Here is a 24,119-nt window from a genome sequence, read left to right on the forward strand (position 1 = left end):
AATTGGTACACAGCATAAATTGGGCCAAACTGGTCAGTTGTAACTAAATATCAATAATAACCCTATATCAACTGCTCATTGCCAAAATCATTTAGGACTTTGTGTTGATTAAACTCTTAGCTGGAACACACAAGTTGATCATCTAAACATCATCTTCTCACCCCAGAATCAAAATCTCTATACTATAATGCATATATTCTTCCCATATTTGATTATGGGTCAGTAACATGGGGTCGCTGCAATAAAACATACCTTGACAGATTAATAAAGCTACAAAAAAAAGAGAAAAAAAAAGAGCGGCTAGGCTAATCCTTGATAAACCACTGCTAACTCCTTCACAGATCTCTTCAAGGAATTACAGTGGTTGCCTTTTGATTATAGGTGCACACACCATACGGGTACATTCGTATATAAGGCGTTGAACAATCTGACACCTGCATATATAAGTGAATATTTCATACCATCATCAGGCTCTAATAAATATAACCTGAGATCAGCAACGCATAATAATCTTGTATTGCCATGACCCAACACTGAATTGTATAAACACTCTTTCGGATATTCCGGTGTTGAAACATGGAATACAATCCCAGATTCTATTTTAAAAAGTGTATCCTTACCTTCATTTAAAGGACAATATAAAAAAAAAAATCACAACAACACTGGCTCTTGAAAATGTTTAGTAAAATCTTTACTTTAAATTCTTTAAATTCTATTTATTTATGATTATATCAAGTTGTGATAACATTTGTTTGTATATGTAAAACAAATTGTGTATTAATTATGTATGCATCAGGGTATTTACCTTATAGTTACGATGCATTTAATGAAGGATAATTATGTTGTGTTTTGTTATTACATTGTTTATTTAATTATATGCAGAGTAATAATTTTTAATGCTTAATAGATATAAGGCCACAAGGGAGATCAGTGCACTATTTTTGTAACTTTCTTTAGATAAAGATTTATTATTATTATTATTATTATTATTATTATTATTATTATTTGTATTTAACATATTTCAAAATATTTAAATGCTGATGTTCCATACAGACCTGTTTTCTTTTTGTATTCTTCATCATATATGTCAACAAAAAGGTTTTGGTAAACGGGTTTCTGGTGGTGAGTGTGGCAAACATTTGGGTCGAAGTAGGACCCCCCCCCCCCCCTCCCAAAAACAGAGCAACAATTAATAGCACTACTGGGAGAGCAGATAACTGGGAGAACCTTTCAAATGATGATAGAAACTTAAAACTTGGCACAGATAATCTCCACGGGGAGTTCCTCACATCCAATCACATCCAATCCTTAATCCCATATAGACACACAGTGACGTAGCTATGCCGCCCCTCCCCCAATCGACCCTTTTTAATTTTTTACTGTGTTAAATTTAAAAAAATCATACATACATACATACAGAGTGTTTGTTGCCCCTATCTAAAATCCTGGCTATACAAACACACGCACACGCACACACACACACACACACACACACACACACACACACACACATGGAATATATAGATTTACAGAAACCATAAAAGTCATATTTTCACTGTAGTTTAGTTACAGTGAAAATATAGAAATCATATTTATATTTTTGTGAACAAATTCATGATTCAAATATGTATATAATAAATATACAAGTTTATGGTGTTTTTTTCGAATACGATTTTTATGTCAACTCGTGATGTGTGAAGACTATATTTTCACAAATCACATGCATATAAATTGCCGCTGAAAATATTGAGAAGAATTGAAACTGCTTGGGCTATTTTTACAGTGTGTTTTGTTATTTCTGTTGTTTTGTAGTATATTTTACATATTTAATGTGAAACTAAGTAGGCCTATATAAGTTACTTTCACATTACTTTTACTTTCACATTCGGGTTTTCTGCACTAGGCGCTACGCTATTGTACATCTTGGAGGACGCACCCCTCCTCTCTTCTACAGCCACACACACTTAAAAACTACCCCCCACCCCCAAAAAAAACCCACAAAAACAAAACAAAAAAACAAACAAACAAAAACAAACAAAACAAACAAAAAACCCAAAACAAACCCAAACAACAACAACAACAACAACAACAACAAAAAAAAACAGCAACAAACTTACAACGAAATTGTAAAGTATCAATATGTGAAACTATATACAAACAAAAATAACCTTTTTACTTTGTAGTTATTTGATATTTATTTTCAAAATACATGTACTAATATTGCGTTTGCGTGACTAGTTGACAGAAAAACGAAACTGTAGATGGGCAAAAAAAAAAAACACAGTTTCGATTTGATTTGACCATAGTTCCTGTACAACATAATACGTATGGTAATTCCTTCCACCTTGTGAGTACGGTCAATATTCTAAAGTCTTCGTGCTCCAAGAGCTGTTTTGACAATATATTTTACATATTTACAGACATGGCTACACGTGCAAATAGTTCGTGAAGTTGTCTAATAATACTTGAATAAATTAAAAACAAATACACTATCTCTGTACATCTGGACAATTAATAGATTTAGATCAATATTGAAATCGTTTTAAGTAACCAAATATAACATAGAGATTAACAAATTAACAAATAGAAAAGAAATAGGTAATAAACAGACAAACCAATCAATTGCTTTTTGCATTGCAAGCTTTGTATACATACAACTGTATACTTTGGTTAAAGGGATATTTTCCCAGTAAAAATAAACATATAAGAACAAGTTATAATAATAACAGAAATATACATGTAGTACATACACCCGTTCTATAACACATCCGGACTATCCAATCAATCACTGGATCTGTACAACATGGATGTTTTGAACACATCCAGACTATCCAATCAATCACTGGATCTGTACAACATGGATAACACATCCAAACTATCCAATCAATCACTGGATCTGTACAACATGGATGTTTTGAACACATCCGGACTATCCAATCAATCACTGGATCTGTACAACATGGATGTTTTGAACACATCCAAACTATCCAATCAATCACTGGATCTGTACAACATGGATGTTTTGAACACATCCAGACTATCCAATCAATCACTGGATCTGTACAACATGGATGTTTTGAACACATCCAAACTATCCAATCAATCACTGGATCTGTACAACATGGATGTTTTGAACACATCCGACTATCCAATCAATCACTGGATCTGTACAACATGGATGTTTTGAACACATCCGGACTATCCAATCAATCACTGGATCTGTACAACATGGATGTTTTGAACACATCCACAACTATCCAATCAATCACTGGATCTGTACAACATGGATGTTTTGAACACATCCAAACTATCCAATCAATCACTGGATCTGTACAACATGGATGTTTTGAACACATCCGGACTATCCAATCAATCACTGGATCTGTACAACATGGATGTTTTGAACACATCCAAACTATCCAATCAATCACTGGATCTGTACAACATGGATGTTTTGAACACATCCGGACTATCCAATCAATCACTGGATCTGTACAACATGGATGTTTTGAACACATCCGGACTATCCAATCAATCACTGGATCTGTACAACATGGATGTTTTGAACACATCCAAACTATCCAATCAATCACTGGATCTGTACAACATGGATGTTTTGAACACATCCGGACTATCCAATCAATCACTGGATCTGTACAACATGGATGTTTTGAACACATCCGGACTATCCAATCAATCACTGGATCTGTACAACATGGATGTTTTGAACACATCCGGACTATCCAATCAATCACTGGATCTGTACAACATGGATGTTTTGAACACATCCGGACTATCCAATCAATCACTGGATCTGTACAACATGGATGTTTTGAACACATCCGGACTATCCAATCAATCACTGGATCTGTACAACATGGATGTTTTGAACACATCCGGACTATCCAATCAATCACTGGATCTGTACAACATGGATGTTTTGAACACATCCGGACTATCCAATCAATCACTGGATCTGTACAACATGGATGTTTTGAACACATCCGGACTATCCAATCAATCACTGGATCTGTACAACATGGATGTTTTGAACACATCCGGACTATCCAATCAATCACTGGATCTGTACAACATGGATGTTTTGAACACATCCGGACTATCCAATCAATCACTGGATCTGTACAACATGGATGTTTTGAACACATCCGGACTATCCAATCAATCACTGGATCTGTACAACATGGATGTTTTGAACACATCCGGACTATCCAATCAATCACTGGATCTGTACAACATGGATGTTTTGAACACATCCGGACTATCCAATCAATCACTGGATCTGTACAACATGGATGTTTTGAACACATCCGGACTATCCAATCAATCACTGGATCTGTACAACATGGATGTTTTGAACACATCCGGACTATCCAATCAATCACTGGATCTGTACAACATGGATGTTTTGAACACATCCGGACTATCCAATCAATCACTGGATCTGTACAACATGGATGTTTTGAACACATCCGGACTATCCAATCAATCACTGGATCTGTACAACATGGATGTTTTGAACACATCCGGACTATCCAATCAATCACTGGATCTGTACAACATGGATGTTTTGAACACATCCGGACTATCCAATCAATCACTGGATCTGTACAACATGGATGTTTTGAACACATCCAAACTATCCAATCAATAAATGGATCTGTACAACATGGATGTTTTGAACACATCCAAACTATCCAGTCAATCACCGGATCTGTACAACATGGATATTTTGAACACATTTGAACTGACACTCAAAGCAATCATGTACAAATATCAGTTGGTCTATTCTTGCACAAGACATATGCACAACACAAAGAATATGAACACAATTTGCTGTTCGATTTGTCCATTTTTCGCTTAAATGGGTAAACAATTTCTTATAATACAAACATATGAACTGACAAAATATGAACTTGTAATACACTTATATCATTTGCAATGTCATCCATATATACTCTATATATACACACATTTCTGAAACTATACGTGCGCCCACACAAGGACACACACATGTGGATTTCTGTATAATACTGTTGGTGTTTGAACGTTTAACAATACAAAAATTGTCCATTCATGCCAAACTTATAAAATGTTAATGTCTTTTAGTAGAAACATACATGTACCTGTCCTATCACAGTTGGCTATGTTGAGTCGATATTCACCCATTTTATATTAACAGTAGGACAAAAATCGTGCCGATATTAACTCGGTCAGTAACAACACGTTATGTCGAGTTTATATAAGCTCATTCCTACTAACAATGGGATATATGTCGACTTGACATCAGATCATTATTTAATAACAGCGAAACATGTCGACTTGATATCACCTCATTATTTACTAAAAGTGAGACATGTGTCAAATTGATATGAGCTCGTTATTTAATAGCAGTGAGACATATGTCGACTTGATATGAGCTCGTTGTTTACTAACAATAAGACATATGTCACCTTGATATCAGCTCGTTGTTTACTAACAATAAGACATATGTCAACTTGATATCAGCTCGTTATTTACTAACAGTGGACTTGGTATGAGGTCGTTGTATAATAGCAGTAAAACATGTCGAGTCACTGTCGTCGTGTGTATGTTCTAGGAGGCAGGGGTGGACATTCTCCATCTAGGTTTTCTGTTGACTCGAGGAACATGATCATGCGAGAATTTCTCTTATCCTGAAAACGAAAGGGAGAACAGGGTTTAGACTTTTAGTTCAAGAACATAAGTGGGTGGGCGGCAACAGGCTTTTATATATGACGTTTTGCCATCAGGCGTATCTGTTTTCATAAAAACGAAAGTGAATATGGTTCAAAATGTGCCTTAATATATTGTATTTAGTTCTGTTCCCTACCATGAAGGCGATTTATTTTTGTTTTGTATTCTTTGCAGGCTTTACAATTCATTTATGTTTTTCATGTAAAACTAGCGAACAGAAACTTTGACTTGTGAACATTCTCTACACGTATAGTGTAGTTGGGTGGGATTCACTATTGAGAAGTTCTTACACCTCAAACGTGTTTGTACATATAATTGACGATTGTTTAATATTTTAGCTTAAGCACATCGTCCTGGATACACAATTCAGCTGCCTGGCTATAAGTCAATGGTTTAGAGTGAAAAGAAACTCGCTGCTGCCATAGGTCTACTCATCGATTTGTAACAAGTGGCGTTTTATAGCACAACCAAGTCATCAACTGTGACAATAATGCACACACCCAGGCTTTCTGCCAGAGGGTACGAAGGGTAAAAGTATCTACCCCGAAATCTTTTAAATTAATGGATACATTTTTATAATTTTTAGACTGATTATAGTAAAATAACTTATGTTTAAAATTGGTCAAAGTATATGAAATACAGTGTCCAGTTTTAAAAGATTTCAATCCCATAACCATCTAGAAGGAGCACTTATGATCTGCTTTGTTTTTATTACATACCCTCAAATTATGTTTTGGCAGAAAGCCTGACATTCCAGTTGTTATTCTATACATAACCATATAACCCTAAACATAACCCTTATCCTATCTCTTAACTTGAGTAGGGTTGTGCGAGGTACTGTTAAATGAGTACAATCTGATATGTTAACCCTTGGCCGGTTGCTATGAGCTACACTGCACACACCAACTCTACGTAAACGTCTGGCTAACAACTCACGTTCATTCTACTGGCAGCTGATGATCTTCTAACCACGACTGCTGGGTCATCATCACTGTGCTGTAAGACAAAACCCAGAACACCACGTGACTAAACACACCATTATCTCAATGACAAAACAACATCAAATTTCTAGAATTGTTAAATCACAACAATGAAAGAATAATAAGACAGTTAGTTTTGTATTGTTCTAAAGCCTTTGAAAAAAAAATATTGTGTACAATTAAGTACATGTACATGCAAATGAATAATTATAAAGTTTCAACTTTGCTATATAAATATATATGAAGAGTGCACGGGAATAATCTACGATGTCACACGTTTGGTATTTTGAGATAATGGAAGTTTAAAGTTTACTACTCTGTAGTAATGCAGTCGTGAACTATTTATACCTAAGCAAGCGTGTTTTACCAACAACTATTAATGGCCTACCATGATTATAGATTTTTATTTCATTGTGTTACTGTGGCCTTGGCATACACGACCTTTAAAACACTGACTCTCTGTTTGGACATCACAGGTTATTCTATTGTATTTTGTTTTTGATAATATGATGTCTGGTTCCATAATATAGTGGAACAATAATTATCTGGACCGAAAGTGAGGTGTATAACTAGAACATGAAAGTTCGCCCGTGTGACCTATTTTGACGTAACGTCACCGAAATATACATTGCTAGCGTGACATTTCCTATTAATGCATTTTAAATACATTTATACGTGTGAAGGAGCATGTTATATTACTGGAGTAGTTTGAAGTTTAAAAGTACCTATTTTAAATATGGGTTAGAGCAGATAATCAACAAATATGTCAAAAGTGGACATCATAGGTTATTGAGTAAGAAATTTTATATAATTATGTACCTATTATTTATTTATTTTATTTATCTATCTATCTATCTTTCAAATTAATATGCATGCGCACTATGCCGGTATACATGTCAATGCGGTATACATTATGCTTAAGGGCTATTAGGGCTAATGCAAATAAAGTTTATTATTATTATTATCAATTGTATAATTAAGATTTTATTTTAAATGCTAAACCAACTTTCGTGGCTTGAAAAGCATTGCAAGCATCTATAGACTTCACATTCCCATTATATTCAGTATCATTATGATTGCAACCACAATTTTTTTTATATATATGGATTTTTCTCGATGCACGTTACAAACGTTTGAAGCATGTGTGCGTGGGTGTGTGTGTTTGTGATTATTGTTTCAACTTAGAATTAAAACCGGTGAAACATGAGTTAATGTAATATGCTTACGTCATTGTCACTGTAAAACACATCAGCACCACTAGCATTGCTATCACGCGAGGAATTACTGGACGAACCTGCAAAAGCAAAACCACCTCTCGTATATATATATACATATATATATATATAATTAAAAGCAATCCAGTTAATATAAGAATATTGCCATCTGTTAAATAACTCAAAGAACAAGTTTTTTTTTATCAGCCAGATTGAATTGAGACGTTAAACTACAAATATGTTTAATCATTGTTATGTTAGACGCTTACAAAAGTTAAGTTTTGTTTAACTATACCACTAGAGCACATTGATCTATTACTCATCAGCTACTGGATGTCAAGCATTTGGTAGTTTTAGAAGAAACCTGCTACAGTTCTCCATTAGTAGCAAGGGATCGTTTACATGCACTCTCACACAGACAGGACAGTACATACGACGGTCTTTGTTATACCAGTTGTGGGGCATTGGTTGGAACAAAAAACTAACAACAAGAGAATAGAATGAGTCGACTGAGGTGATTCGATCCTACGACGTAATGAAATCTGAGCGAGTGTTTTACCGACTGAGCTAGATCCCGCCCCATAAATGCTAACAATACCCTATGACATGATGTATAGGTGAAAAAACGCAATGACAGGTGAGTAATTCAGTGACAGGTGAGAATCTCAGTGACAGGTGATGTCCAGGTGAGTAACTCCTTCACCAGGTAGAGCAAGCGTTGAGGATTTCTCAAACAAATATTTATCCTGTATATTTGATGAATAACTTTATAAAATATAACTTACTGAATCTTTCAGACTCGCGTATTGATATTAACGAATTTGGTGATCTGGTTTGATACGGTTCCTGCAAGTACAAATGGATTGCAAGGTAAGTACAAGAAATGGCTATCACGTTTTATAAGAATACACGAAAATCCTTAACTGGATATAAGTGCGAAAATAAGTTGCAATGAATGAATGAATTTAGAGAGTAATAATATAATATTGTATAATAAATATATCATCTTTTTTCTCATACAAATTTTAAAATGGCATTATTTTCTATTAGAAGACAATCCTGGCAAAAATATTATATACTCACCGATATTCGTGGTTGTCGTTTCTTGGTGCCTTTCTTTGAAAGCATTCGCTGAAGCAGGTTTCCCCCAGTTCGGTTGTAAACCTCATCAGCTGTTGTTTCTGTGGCAAGCCAGATTTTCGAGTAGTTTTTACGCATTTGTTTCAGGTTTTCCTGCAGGAGTCCGATAAACAATTACAGTAGGTATTTTCTAAATTACTGCACGAATTTTGTTTGTTCAGTTACAGTAGATGTTTATCAAACTAATGCACTATTTTAGTTTGTTGACTTATACTAGGTTTTTTCTAAACCAATGCATTAATTTAGTTTGTGTATCATTTTGATAAGTAATCGACTATAAGTTTATAGAATTCTAATCAATTGCATATTTGAAAGTTGACCAGTTGGTGTAAACCGACTATAAGTCATGATTGATGATGACACTAATTTTAATATTATTGTGGTCAAATTAACCGTATACATTATAAACAAAATTAATCAGAATTCTAACTTTGTTATACGTAAACATAGTAAAAGACCTTTGCGGTAAGAAAGTTACAGCGTCCCAAACCTATTGCAAACAAAGAATCTAAAGTAACCTTCTTTTTCTTGAACGAATTTGATTCTTCTCCCTTATTTTTTTCTTTCCAGTCACTGAACAGCTTAAGCGCATCATCTGTGTTGAAGTCTCCCTTTTTCACAGACTCCATAATTTGAATTAATTCTTCTTGATTCGACTTCCCGAATGCTGCAGAATTTGTAGTACCTATTTGAATAACACAAAAGATGGGTTTTTTTAATATTAATTTATTTTGTTTTATTTCAATATACAAACAAATGTCGACAAAGTATTCTTACCGATGTCCTACTTATTATTATGTGTTTATATCTAGCAATGTAATAGTTACTGGAGTAGCCGACATTCGCGTCCAGTGTTCGTTCCAAGAGCTCCCTGTCAGTTCGGATGACGCAGTATCTGATTACATTGCAGCACTAAGTGACAGAGTTAATGAAAGTGGTATTTATGCTTGAACCTTAAATACGGAAATTCCTAGTGGGCCTACACTTCTTTTCTGATATGATAGCTTTTCCTTGACCACCAGTTGAATACATAATATGTACATATATACAATATAGACACTTTGGTTACCTTTACCCGATAGAAAAGGTTGAAATATGATAAGGATAAAAATAATCAGTTGGTAGATACGAGGTTTTTATAACAGATAAACAGTGGTTTTCAAATACGTGTTTTACTTATTTGACATTTTCGATACTTTCTATTACCTGGACATGTACGAGGTGTTGACAACAAAAAACAAAAAAGATTTCTGCTTTTGAAAGAATAAAAAAGTAAAAATCGTCAAAACTGTACACACGAGTTTTTTTTAATTCGGCGACGTCCTGTTTCTGATTTGAGAGAGCGTCTAAACTTGTTTCCCGCACCTATGTTGTGTTAACAGTAAACTAATATAATATCAGTTTCACCCTTTACAAAAAGAAACTAGACTAAATTAAAAGTCTAGCATTAAGCATGGCTCACCATTTTGCTTGGACATGCCCATGAAATCAGCAGCTCGTTGAGACTTTAATAATGTGTCACCTGCGATTTCTTCGGGACCCGGTCGTACTACTACTGGCTCTGTGGTAGCTAAAAACACACACACACCATTGTTAATATATACATGTAATTAATAACACTTAAAGGGACAGACCCTAGTTTTTAAACACTAAGACATGTTTTTCATTACTGGAGCCGGTTTTGATCACTGAAATCAAACATTACTTATACTTTCGTGTTTAGATTATCCATTTCCGTACAATCGAAGTGTTTCTGGTCATCCTGGCGTTCCTAATACCACAAAAATTCATTTTTCATATTTTTAAAAACGCACGTGCGTCTGAGAAGTAACGGTTATGGAGTCGCGTTTTAGTCCATTTTTAAGGGTATTTCAACGTCACAGACTCTTGTTTCACTCTGTTGTATCCAAATTTGTTACAGGTTTGTAAATTAACCAAACTTAGTGTCCATTTTTATGGGTCGAAATTAGGGTCTAGGTGAACAATATGCCTTAGTGTTTAAAAACTAGGTTTTGTCCCTTTAAGCTGCAATCTCGAGTGTATTCATACTATTAAATATTAATAATATAGAATAGATGGTAATCCTTTTCGATATCTTTTGGCAACAATTGCTAATTTAGGTACATGTAGTTTACATATTTATTATTGTTTTAAACAATATTTATTCCGTCTTTTTTATGGCGGTAGGATTGGTCGCCAGTACCTTTTCCCACAAATTTAAACCAGATACATTCATATGGAGTAGGATAACGGACACACATGACTGGTAGTAGCAATGACAATAATAATTGATAATTAATTGAACGTAAAGTGGTCAGTTACTGACTGCAGGTTAAAGAGAAACAGAAACAAGTTTACAAAAAAGTGGAGTGGACAGAGAAACAGAAACAAGTTTACAAAGAAGTGGAGTGGACAGAGAAACAGAAACAAGTTTACAAAGAAGTGGAGTGGACAGAGAAACAGAAAAGAGGAAAAGTTAAAGCTTGTTTTTGTTTAACGACATTGAATTATGTTTGACATTCAATAACCGATAAGTAATAAATCAGTGTGCTCTAGTGGTTTCGTTAAGCAAAACCAAACTTTAACTTTAACTCTGATGATATTTAAGAAATAGAATACTACACTCGTGTCCGTTAAGTACAATGCATCTTATACTTTGCTGTTTAAAAACGTATACAATTCGTTTTAGCTCGTTAAGATACGTTTTAAAACAGGTCACATTTATTTGCAATTTAGAGTAATCAACAGTAGCACATATATAAAGGGTGGAATTTACGAAAGCTATTTATCTGTCAGTCACATGTAATTTCCCCATACAGTCGTGTATATATTATATAGTGATGACCAGACCTAAACGCGGGTGTTTAGTCACGTGAACACGTTTGTCCGCGTTCAGTGCCATGAAAGAAAGAAATGTTTTATTTAACGACGCACTCAACACATTTTATTTACGGTTATAATATGGCGTCAGACACATGGTTAAGGACCACACAGATTTTGAGAGGAAACCCGCTGTCGCCACTACATGGGCTACTCTTTCCGATTAGCAGCAAAGGATCTTTTATTTGCGCTTCCCACAGGCAGGATAGCACAAACCATGGCCTTTGTTGAACCAGTTATGGATCACTGGTCGGTGCAAGTGGTTTACACCTACCCATTGAGCCTTGCGGAGCACTCACTCAGGGTTTGGAGTCGGTATCTGGATTAAAAATCCCATGCCTCGACTGGGATCCGAACCCAGTACCTACCAGCCTGTAGACCGATGGTCTAACCACTACGCCACCGAGGCCGGTCAGTGCCATGAATGCTAAGAAGACACGATATGCGATAATTCTAGTGTAGGCTCTGATTAAAATAAAGACACTTGCACGTGCACCTCGTAGACATGCTAGACACGAGGAAGGAAGGAAATGTTTTATTTAACGACACACTCAACACATTTTATTTTACGGTTATATGGCATCAGACATATGGTTAAGGACCACACAGATATTAAGAAAGGAAACCCGCTGTCGCCACTTCATGGACTACTCTTTTCGATTAGCAATCCTACACATGATTAAAGCATCTGCGGCGAGCACTGTACCGTCTGAGCTAAATTCCACCCATTGTAGCCTGGTCACTGTTTGTCTGTTTGTGCTGCATTTACCTGAGTTGGTTCGCGCACGAGAAGGAATTGGAGGTAGATGTGGCTTAGGTTTTTCCGGAGCTGTCCGCGCTGGAGTTAGACGAGTGTTGTGTTTGGCCAGTCTGATGTCTTCCGCTGTACTGTAAGGTTCTTCCATGTTACCACCGTCTTGTACGATGCCACCCATAGCAATGTAATTAGCTGTTTGCGAATAAACGTCAAAACTAATTAGATACTGTATGTATATAAACGTAAACACTAATTAGATGTTGTCTGTACGTAAACGTAAAAACTAATTAGATATCGTCTGTAAGGAAACGTCAAAACTAATTAGATTGGTGTGTGAGTAACGTAAAAACTATAAATCGGATTAGTTTAAAAAGCCGTCCTACTTTTTGAAGTTACACAGTGGAAAAAAACCTATGTAATACAGACATGACATTCCGCACAAATGGTTCGCAAACAAAAAGTGTTTCAGAAGTGTATTTCGTCCTTGAAAAAGACAATGGGCTGTAGGAAGAGACAATGTTGGTCGTGAACCATTGTTTTTAGTACGTATGTAGGCCTACTGTGATATATGTTGAGTAGGTTCTCACTGATACAGCAGTTTGACGTTTTGTATGACGCCCTATTTTAAAAGTAGCCATGTATCCAGGGACAGATACAGCATCACCTTAAATCACCTAATACAAATATATAGCGAATTATATTAACTAAATATATTAATAAAAATATGTTAATAATTAACTGAATAAAAAGAAAATTAAATCATTTTAAAATAATAATAATAACAGTAAACAAATAAATTAAATAAACAAAAAAATATATTAATTAATAAATTAATAAATTAAAATAAATGCCATGTAACGCTTGAACATCAACATTTAAAATTTAGATAAAAACAATGTCGTTGTGTTAAGTGGCAGGAAGTTGTCTATTACGATGGGTCAAACTGACATTGCATCACTAGTATACTTACTGTACATAGTATACAACATACATTTCCATTTCCAGTTTGGATTTTGAACTTTTAAATTTCTATACAAATACTTACCTTCATTCATTCATTTCAATTATTTTTGTGCTTATATCCAATTAAGGTTCAAGCATGCTCTCCTGGGCACACACCTGAGATATCTGGGCTGTCTGTCCAGGACAAAGGGTTAGTGGTTAGTGAGAGAGAAGTCTGTGTAGTGGCTTTGCACATACACATTGAGTCGTTAAAACTCGCCCCGGGTAGGAGCCGGTACCGGGTTGCGAACCCAGTACCTACCAGTCTTATGTCCGATGGCTTAACCACGACACCACCGAGGCTGGTATATATATACTTTTGTATTATATTTACTTTTTCTCACAACTTAACACTGTGGTTTTACATAATTATTACTTTTTTTTATTTTTTTTTATTTCTAATGTAAATCATATTCATGTACTTATTTTTCTTTGACACCCAATAGCCGATGTGTATTTTTGTACTGGGGTGTCGTTAAACAGTCATTCTTTCATTCGTTTCGATATGTATGTTGTTGTTATTTAGGAGTTTTTATTTGTTTGTTTGTTGTCTTTTGTTTGTTTGTTTGTTGTGTATGTTTGCCTGTCTGTCTGATTATTTTGTTTTGTTTGTTTTCTTTATATGCAGGCTTTGTAAGAATATAAGCATTTAGAATACTTACATTCAATTTGATCGCCATCATTCCCATGTGCCATTCTAATGTACATGTCGCACGTCGTCAAAACGGCCTTCGTTTCCTAATAGGAAAATTAAGACAATTAACAAATGCAGAATATATATATAAAGAGTTAATCCATGCAATGACGATCTTCCACCAAACGATTGCTATTCAAATAAAGAAAGCATTGGTTTATTATATTAAAATGGATTTTGCATCCTGAAGTCTTACGTGGCTTGTTTTAATACATGCAGTTTTGGCCACTCAACGGATTCCTCGAATAACAAGGATGAGGTATAATCACACACAGACGCACATACACAGACAGACACGCACACACAGACACACACACACTCACTCACTCTCTCTCTCTCTCTCTCTCTCTCTCTCTCTCTCTCTCTCTCTCTCTCTCTCTCTCTCTCTCTCTCTCTCACACACACACACACAAACTGACACACGCGCACGCACACACACACACACACACACACACACACACACATGGACACACTCACACGAAAACGCACACACGCGCGCGCGCGTGTAGAGTCGCTTGTATGGCAGGTTTCTCCTGTCACTCACTATACCCACTGTATGGACAAATAGCTGTGGAGTACTATTAAACAAGTATATAGTGTAGTGAAAGGTTTGCTGTTCACTTCCCATCCGTAACATATCACGTGACGAACATAGTCTGAATTTACCTATTGATGTACTTTGATTTTCGTGTTTATATCCAATTGAGGTTCAAGCACGCTGTACTGGGCACACACCTCAGTTATCCGAGGTGTCTGCCCAGGACAGGTGTGATTAATTGTTAGTGGTTAGTGTGAGAGAAATCGGTTTAGCGGCTTTCAAACCTCAAACACTTATAATACAGGGCTCATTAAACGTTTTGGGCCCAATAATTTACCAAGCCTGGTTTTCACTTACATACATTTGCAATTCTTAAACACCTACGTTTAAGAAAAACGGGCTTCGTTAATTAGACCCTTTGTTTTTATTTTATTATTCTTGCAAGTAGTGACTGTAACATTTGTTTTTACTAATGTATACAACTTGCCATGAAATCTCGAATGAACTCCGCTAGCTCATGATGTCCCCTGCTATCTGCCAGCTCTGAAGGATTTAATCCGGAGTTATTTTCTATCTGGAAAGCCACAACCGATCCAGGAACGTCGAGCAACAATGCACAGAATTCCGACAAACCATTAGCAGCAGCAAAATGAAGTAGAGTTGGAATTTCAGCTGCACTTTTAGTTGTTCCTGAAAATTAAAACCCGCTAACTGTAAAGCAGTGTAATCGTTTTATAAGTTTCCATTTATAAAGAAAGAAATGTTTTATTTAACGACGCACTCAACACATTTTAATTACGGTTATATGGCGTCAGACATATGGTTAAGGACCACACAGATATTGAGAGGAAACCCGCTGTCGCCACTTCATGGGCTACTCTTTCCGATTAGCAGCAAGGGATCTTATACGGAAGCACATACCACGGCCTTTGATATACCAGTCGTGGTGCACTGGCTGTGACGAGAAATAGCCCAATGGCCCACCGACAGGGATCGATCCCAGACAGACCGCGCATCGAGCGAGCGTCCATTTATAAAGACAAACAGAAAAAAGTGTCATGTGATTCTATACTAAAAATGTACTTAAGACAAAACAAAAAACCCATCAAAAAAACCCACAACTTAAAACGAAGGCCTGTAGGTTAGACAAGAAGCAAAAATAACGTATCACAAAATAAATAAGATGATTAATATTGTGCATTGCAAGTACTGATTGACGAACAGTTTCCTACCTTCTAATACACAGTTTTGTATTTTTTGAAACAGAAACGTCAAGCTGCCGTCTTCGGACAAACTCCGCTCCATGATGTCTACCAAGGCGTGGTCTAACCCTTCAGTGTCCTTCACCTTGAACACCTGCTGCAGATAGCTGGCACTTTGAAAAGCGCTTTCATGTGGAGACATGTAGTAAAATGGCTGCTGGTGGATTTCCTTTCCATCTTGAAATACTTGGAGTTTGTACGAACCTGGAGGTTTGTCTGCGAAATAAAAAACAACAACAACTAACCACTGATCTACGTACCTTTTCTGTTTTTGACACCGTATGGTAAAAAAGCTGTAATAGCTGATGGTATTTTACTAAAGTGCAATGTCAATGTTGTTGCTTTGCAATGTTATAGTATCAGTATTTTGTAAATAAATGTGGTTACAGTATCATATACATGTACATCACTGACTTAGTACATATTCATGAAAGCATATAACTTTAAACTCAGAATTGTTCGTTTAGGATTCACTTTTGTTGGAAAAGGTAAGTATAAATATACATCTAACAAAACTTCCATCGTATTGTGGCCAAATACTTGTACAGATTAATAATTAAAACTTTTATTAACATGTAACAGTTATCATTATAAGCGTACGTTTGCACCTCGACTGGTTTCCATAGTTAATAAATATGTAGTTGTGGGATATATTAAATAGTAAACAATAAAAATATTAATTTTATAGTGCATAAAATATGATTTATCGTATAAATATAATTAAAATAAATAAAACTAAAACTGAACTGAACTGAACTGAAATTAAACCTAAAACTAAACCAAACCAAACCAAACCAAACACAAACACACACACACACACACACACACACACACACACACACACACACACACACACACACACACAAGCCACTTGACTTACTTGGAGTTTTGAATCGGAATGTATATGGATTCAGAGATTTGGTGTGGAATACTTCTGAGTCTCCTACAAATCCCACCTGCAGCGTACCTTCTAGCGGAGTGGAACAGGCCACAATGACGTGTTCTTTTGCCTGGAATCAAACCGTGAAACGCCATGTGACAACCAAATGTTCAAATGAAACTATTTAATTTTAAGGGACTTTTGACAGAAAATAACACGAACTGCCTCTGGTACAAAGATTGGCGATGTTAAATAGTGAGCGTTATGTTTTTATAGCGAATAGCATTGTTTGTAATCGCGGTTATTTAAATTATTTGTTTAAAGATATAAAACGTCTTATGGATTTATATAGTAAAATGATGTATCTACTATACAAAACATGATTTTTCTTTAAAAATGATAAATAATGCCAATACGGTTGTTGCTGATAGATTTTATTTTTTTAGTATTTTATCTCCCCCCCCCTCTCTCCCCCCCCCCCCCCCCCCCCCCCCCCCCCCCTTATTTATTGGTGGTTATAATGTGTAAAACAATAAATAATAAAACCGAATAAAACCTGGACCGCATTCAACTTATAGAGAATGTTACAAACCCGGTAGACTTTGTTTGGAGATACTTCCTTCACGATGGACGTCTGCTGTGGAGATAAGCGTTCCTTTCTCTTTTTGGGCGTTGGTCTTCTCGTTTGCTGTTCATTTTTGTCAATAATATCGATATACTCCGCCACAATGATCCTGTTTTCCTTCGGATCGTTGGCAATCACGTCACACCTCTTGTCTACTAAAACACCGTAAGTGTCCTTTATGGAATTCTTAAAGTCTTCGACACTGACGTAACACAAAAGTATCGCCAGTGATGTCCCTTGAGAGATGTTGCTCACGAGAGGCAGAAACCACGATGCTTTGTCGAGGATGAACGTCGTCATGTCCGGCGATGTGAGGACGATAACGAGGTAGGAGTTGCGCACGGCCAGCTCTACCTGTGGCGGGTTTTCGTATTCCAGCTCGTCGATGTTGATGCTGTCGATGCTCAGATTCTGTCGCATGTCTTTGGCGAACAGCTTCTTGACATACGTGCACCACTGACTGGCGTCATCGGCGTGCAGGATCGTGCAGTGGGTCTTCATGGTGATGTCTCTTCAATGTACTGAAAACAAGACAGTCGCTGTTGACCATTCCCGACGAGTAGTTTAATATACCGAACATATCAACTGATGCTTTGTTAAAGGCACTGTCCCTGCTTATTACACAGTGTAAAATATGTTTGGCCATTACAGCCTGCTTTTCAATGAACTACTCATGTTTTGAAATTTACTGCTAAAACGTTCATTTCTGGCAAATCTAATAGTTTGTGACCTCACAATTATTCATTGCATGCAAAACAGAAAAATTAAGTACTTTGGGAACATAAATCTATACTTATCGAGCCTTTGGTTTTGGCCGAGGTTGATATAAATTCTTCTTTAAAAATATCCAGGGCACGAATTATCCGCTTATCACATGCCAGTCCATACTATCGTATAATATGATTGTGTCGATAACTGTGTCTAACTACACACAAATTTTATACATTTAGGTGACAGGTTTTTAGCTTAGATGGTGAGAGTCGGAGCTACGTTCCGGGGGTTTGTTGCTATGTTTGGTAGTACATGTAGTAGCAATATGATAAAATAATAGTACTATCAAAGTTATCTTCCCACAGACAGAACGTTTTATATAATTAGTAAGTTTAGTTTTAAAAGTCAGTGCTAAATATATCTATGTTCACTGTCATATGAACTTCCAGCACTTCTCTAGAAATGTTTTTCGAGCTAGCAGAGAGAGAGAGAGAGAGAGAGAGAGAGAGAGAGAGAGAGAGAGAGAGAGAGAGAGAGAGAGAGAGAGAGAGAGAGATAGAGAGAGAGGGTGGGGAGAGGACAAGAAACACATTATAATATATAATTTGCTTCTTGTCTTAATGCATAGGGTACACTAATAGAAACATTTTACACAAGAAATTGTGTTTTACGTAATTGTTTTGTTAAAAGGCTGTTAGAAACAATGGAAGGAAGCAAACTGAACATGGTCTCTTTAATGAACACGACTGGATATGTATGTCGCATGTTATAAGACGGTCACATTACAACATGAGTCACACATCCAATGCGCTCTGTATAGAAATCTACTTTTCTCGTGACATTTATATGTAAATAAGATAACAAATTAGCATATTAAATGCAGACAGACACAGATTTCACACGGTCAAAAGTTTGCAGTGTTCGTCCTATCTTGGGTCATTTGCGTATTAATATACTCCTCACAAATAGTTAATAAAATTTTGAAAAGAAGTATCAATTCACAACAATCTTAAAATGATTTGATGTGCTATTAAAGCTTCACACCCCAGTAAACACATTGCCCATGCATCGAGTTTTAGTGTGTGTGTGTGTGTGTGTCTCTCTCTCTCTCTCTCTCTCTCTCTCTCTCTCTCTCTCTCTCTCTCTCTCTCTCTCTCTCTCTCTCTCTCTCTCTCTCTCCATGACTGATGAGCTGTAATTGCTCTTTGAGTGTGTTTAAGAATAGACACACGTTTGGAGCCCAAGTCGACAAATAAAGGGGAATACCCATACATGTTTACTGTTGGTTCAAGATAGATTGTATTGCAGGTGGCCTACATGGGTAATGATTTGTGGCGTGTTGCCAGGTAAATACTGTTAAGCACGCCTTTCGAGGGCACAATATCTGACCTCGCAAAAGAGTTCTGTCCAAGACAGAAATGTTTAGCTGTCGATTTTTCAATGAATGTAAGCGGATGGCGTTAAGATTCAATCAACTGCTAGGCACCCGTGTGTGACGAGCTAATTTCTCGTTTTGTCAAAGTAGATCGTCCTTACAGATCGTACTATACCAAACAGGTTTCCCCGGGCAACATGTTAACATGTGTGGCTAAACGTACTACATGCAACATATCAAACCATGAACCATAAATAGTAATACTACTACGCATCCCCCCCCCCCCCCCCCCCCCCCCCCCCCGCCGGTATTAACTGAAGAAAGTAGAATCTTTGTCGGTTTGTTTTTGATATATCACGATGATTTTATAGCACTCTATATAGCATACATTTTTTGTTTAAATAAAACTCTCTCTCTCTTTTTTACGCCAAATACTGTCACATTTATCACCAGTAGAAGCACAGTCGGTATTAACAGCTCTATCAAAATATTATGGATCACTTTGACCCGGCCGAATGTTATTTGGTATATTGTTACTTAAAGAGGATTTGTTTTATTTTCTTATTGTAAAATCTATATATATATATATATATATATATATATGTATAATAAAATGTATGAGTGTGCGTCTATCTATCTCTCTCTCTCTCTGTCTCTCTCTCTCCTCTCTCTCTCTCTCTCTCTCTCTCTCTCCCCTCTCTCTCTCTCTCTCTGTCTCTTCTCTCTCTCTCTCTGTGGTGTGTGTGTGTCTTGTCAGTGTGTGTTATTTTGTGTGCTCTCTCCTCTCCACCGGCTCTGAGAGGATCTGTCTCATCTCTCTCTCTCTCTCTCTCTCTCTCTCTGTCAGTGTGTGTGTGTCAGTGTGTGTGGTGTGTCTCTCCTCACGCCTCCCTCTCTCTCTCGTGTCTCTTTCTCTCTCTCTCTCTCTCTCTCTCTCTCCTCTCTCTCTCTAATCTCTCTCTCTCTCTCTCTCTCTCTCTCTCTCTCTTCCCCCCTCTGTGAGTGTGTGTGTGTGTGTGTGTGTGTGTTCTGTAGTGTAGGTATGTGCCTGCGACACGAGACATTTCTACACAGTTGTATGATTGTTCTGACGAGTATAACGTGCATGTACAGTTTATATTGAACAACACACGCACACATCCTATACTTTGGGAGTACAGTGTAGCTAAGTGGTGAAGCCTGCGGTGTGGTGGGTCGAGGGATTTGTCTGTCTCCACAGGCGGATTTGTTCACGTCTTAATACATCAAAGGCCGTGGTATGTATGTCTTCTGTAAGAATGTGAATATAAAATATCCCTTGCTGATGTTGGGTAAGAGTACTCCGCGTGTCCGAAGTGGGTTTCCTATGTGGATCAAGTGTTCAAATTCCCATGTTAGACACCACACAGTCCGACATTAAAATGTGCTGAGGTGTCAACTAATAGTCTTTCCTCACACCAACACATAAGCGTGCGAGACGGGTGGGGGTGGGCAGTGCGCTACTGCCCCTAGTGCTAAAGAAAAATCTCAAATTCGGGCAAAAATTATAGATATTCGGGCAAAATGTGCTAACCTGAGACCTTTATTTCCATCATTCTACCCACAAAATTAGTTGTAATCCATGTACAAATGCGTACCGTAGTGATTCGTTTGCAACCCTATATAGCTGTTTAAATGTTACCCAGATCAACAAACAACATTTAATTGAATGCACGCTCGTAGTTACTGTGTTGAAAGAAAACAACACTGACTTCAATGTTTAGACACTTACCTACTGGACGTCTAGACGATGGTCACCCTACATCCGTCTGCAACACCAATGTAAACAGCAGTACTTCACAGGTGATATGTTGTGTTAACCAGATTTCAACAAACGATTGTGCGTCGATACACTCTAAGTACAAATAGATTGTGATTATCTGCGTGGCACAACTAAAAATAACCAGGAAGTTGACGCAAGCCACCGATTGGTTTTTCAAGGGGAAGTTTTCAGCCGAATAATAGGTCATGTTTTATAGCGATAAATACACTGCCTAACAAAGCATACGAGAAGTGGTCATACCTATATCGATGTACTTGAGATATACATTACAGTATCGTGATATCCTACTTCCTAGTAGACCAGCGAACTGGTCTTAAGGTAGCTGAAAACTAATTCAAATGCATGACATTGTATTTTCTAGATCTTCCGCATTACATTTTATAGATGAGTTGTTTCGTCTTGTTTTTGTTTAGCGACACCACAAGAGCACATTGATTAATTAATCATCTGCTATTGGATGTCAAACATTTGGTAATTCTGACAGATAGGTCATCAGAGGAAACCCGATAAATGTGTGCTAACGCAACAAGGGATCTTTTAATGCACTTTCCCACAGACAGAAAAGCACTAGTTGTGGTGCATTGGTTGGAACGAGACAACCCCCAATCAGATGAATGAGAGCACTCAACCAACTGAGCTAAATCCGCCCTTTATAGAGTAAGCTTTGTGGCGAAAACAGTCTCTCTCTCTCTCTCTCTCTCTCTCTCTCTCTCTCTCTCTCTCTCTCTCTCTCTCTCTCTCTCTCTCTCTCTCTCTCTCTCTCTCTCCTCCCCCTCTCTCTCTTTTTCTATCCTCTCTCTTTATAGAGTAAGCTTTGTGGCGAAAACAATCTCTCTCTCTCTCTCTCTCTCTCTCTCTCTCTCTGTCTGTCTCTTTCTTTCTCTCTGTCTGTCTGTCTGTCTGTCTGTCTGTCTCTCTCTCTGTCTGTCTGTCTGTCTCTTTCTCTCTCTGTCTGTCTGTCTGTCTGTCTCTCTCAGTTTCACTCCATATCACCTTCACTATTCTCTCTCTGTGTCACTCTATATCTATCTCACCTTCCCTGTGTCACTCTATATCTATCTCACCCTCTCTATCCTCTCTCTGTGTCACTCTATATCTTTTTCACCCTCTCTATTCTCTCCCTGTTGTCACTTCTCTGTATCTCTCTCTTTCTTTTTATCTTCTCTCTCACTCTCTCTATCCTCTTTTTCTATCCTCGCTGTGTCACTCTATATCTGTCTCTCTGTCTCTGTCTCTGTCTCTCTCTCTCTCTCTCTCTCTCTCTCTCTCTCTCTCTCTCTCTCTCTCTCTCTCTCTCTCTCTCTCTCTCTCTCTCTCTCTCTCTCTCTCTCTCTCTCTGTGTATCTCTCTTCCAGTCATTAATGCACGTAGGTTCTGGACAAGCAGCCCACATAGTTAGGTTGAGTTCCCAGAACACTATAACGTCCACCTTATACAATCCGATTGAAATCAGCTCTACTGGTCTAGTAATTAACCAGTGGAGCTGATTTTAATCAGATTGCTTATTATATACGCACATACATCATTATTCTGAACAAGTATGGCAAAGTGACTGTTTTAAAAATCTATAATATCGTAAGGGATATAGTAAGTTAGGGCGGGACCTAGCAGGCCCAAGAGGAAAGTTTCCCTTTTTATCTAGAACTTGTCTTTTTTAAAACTGCCCTCTAATTATTTTAGGAAGTGATTTAACCGAGGTTTAGATCTATGTCACCCAGTGGTCAATGTCACAGCAGTAATTCATCGCAGGCCTCTCTTTCTCCTCGCGTCTCACGAGCACAGTGGCAGAACATTGTATGGTCATCATGTCATTTCAACTTATTTTCGTGCTTATATCCAATGAAGGTTCAATAACGTTGTCTCTGGGCACACACCTCAGCTATATGGGCTGTCTGTCCAGGACAGTGGGTTAGTTGTTAATTGTTAGTGGTTAATGACAGAGAAGAGGGTGTAGTGGCCTTACACCTATCCATTGAGTCGTTGAAACTAGCTCTGGGTGGGAGCCGGCACGGGCTGCGAACCCTGTACCTACCAGTCTTATGGCCAATGGCTTAACCATGACGCCACTGAGGCCGGTGTGTGGACATTGACAGTATCACCAGGTGTGTGTTGTTTTGGTTATTATTTAAATGAGGGTGATTTCAACGCAATTTTCTGAATGGCAACATTAGTCATTTTCAAAAAGTGATTTTAAGGATTATTTTAGAAAATGTTACGACCTAGTGTTTTTAGATAAGCTGCAGTCCGATTTTCTGCCATCTGAGTGGAAAGATTGTCTATCTCGTGGGGCATTATGACGAGTTATACAGCACAGCGCGAGTGCTTGGTGGGGTCAGAACTCGAGCCTTTTCTCAAGATGTTGCATCTCTTGACAGATAAATGGACTCAAAGTTAAAACGAATATCCTTCAAGTTGAAGAAGACAAGTAGCAGTAGTCCTATAAACAGAGCCAAAAAAGGACGCTTAGTTTTTGAGTATGTGGTCACAGAAAGGTAACATTTGTCTTGTGGTGAGCATGAAACCATTT

At 37.2% G+C, this 24,119-nt stretch overlaps 2 protein-coding genes across 2 annotated transcripts; one reads left to right on the plus strand and one right to left on the minus strand.

Moving 5' to 3' along the window:
- The first annotated feature begins 3,283 nt into the window (after window positions 1–3,283).
- On the plus strand, window positions 3,284–4,672 carry LOC121379662. Its single transcript, XM_041508310.1, has one exon. It carries the CDS (start codon window positions 3,284–3,286, stop codon window positions 4,670–4,672), a length of 1,389 nt encoding a protein of 462 aa, XP_041364244.1.
- A 340-nt stretch (window positions 4,673–5,012) lies between these two features.
- Window positions 5,013–22,004, minus strand: LOC121379199. Its single transcript, XM_041507697.1, has 14 exons — window positions 21,542–22,004; window positions 17,673–18,226; window positions 17,081–17,210; window positions 16,171–16,416; window positions 15,426–15,628; window positions 14,369–14,444; window positions 12,717–12,896; window positions 10,530–10,637; window positions 9,586–9,752; window positions 9,011–9,160; window positions 8,713–8,773; window positions 7,940–8,007; window positions 6,670–6,729; window positions 5,013–5,693 (listed from the first exon to the last, which is right to left on the minus strand). The coding sequence occupies exons 2-14, from the start codon at window positions 18,204–18,206 to the stop codon at window positions 5,592–5,594; spliced, it is 2,085 nt and encodes a 694-aa protein (XP_041363631.1). The 5' UTR covers window positions 18,207–18,226; window positions 21,542–22,004; the 3' UTR covers window positions 5,013–5,591.
- Window positions 22,005–24,119: the final 2,115 nt, after the last annotated feature.

This window comes from Gigantopelta aegis, chromosome 8 (assembly GCF_016097555.1).
Source record: "Gigantopelta aegis isolate Gae_Host chromosome 8, Gae_host_genome, whole genome shotgun sequence".
NCBI classification, from domain to species: domain Eukaryota; kingdom Metazoa; phylum Mollusca; class Gastropoda; order Neomphalida; family Peltospiridae; genus Gigantopelta; species Gigantopelta aegis.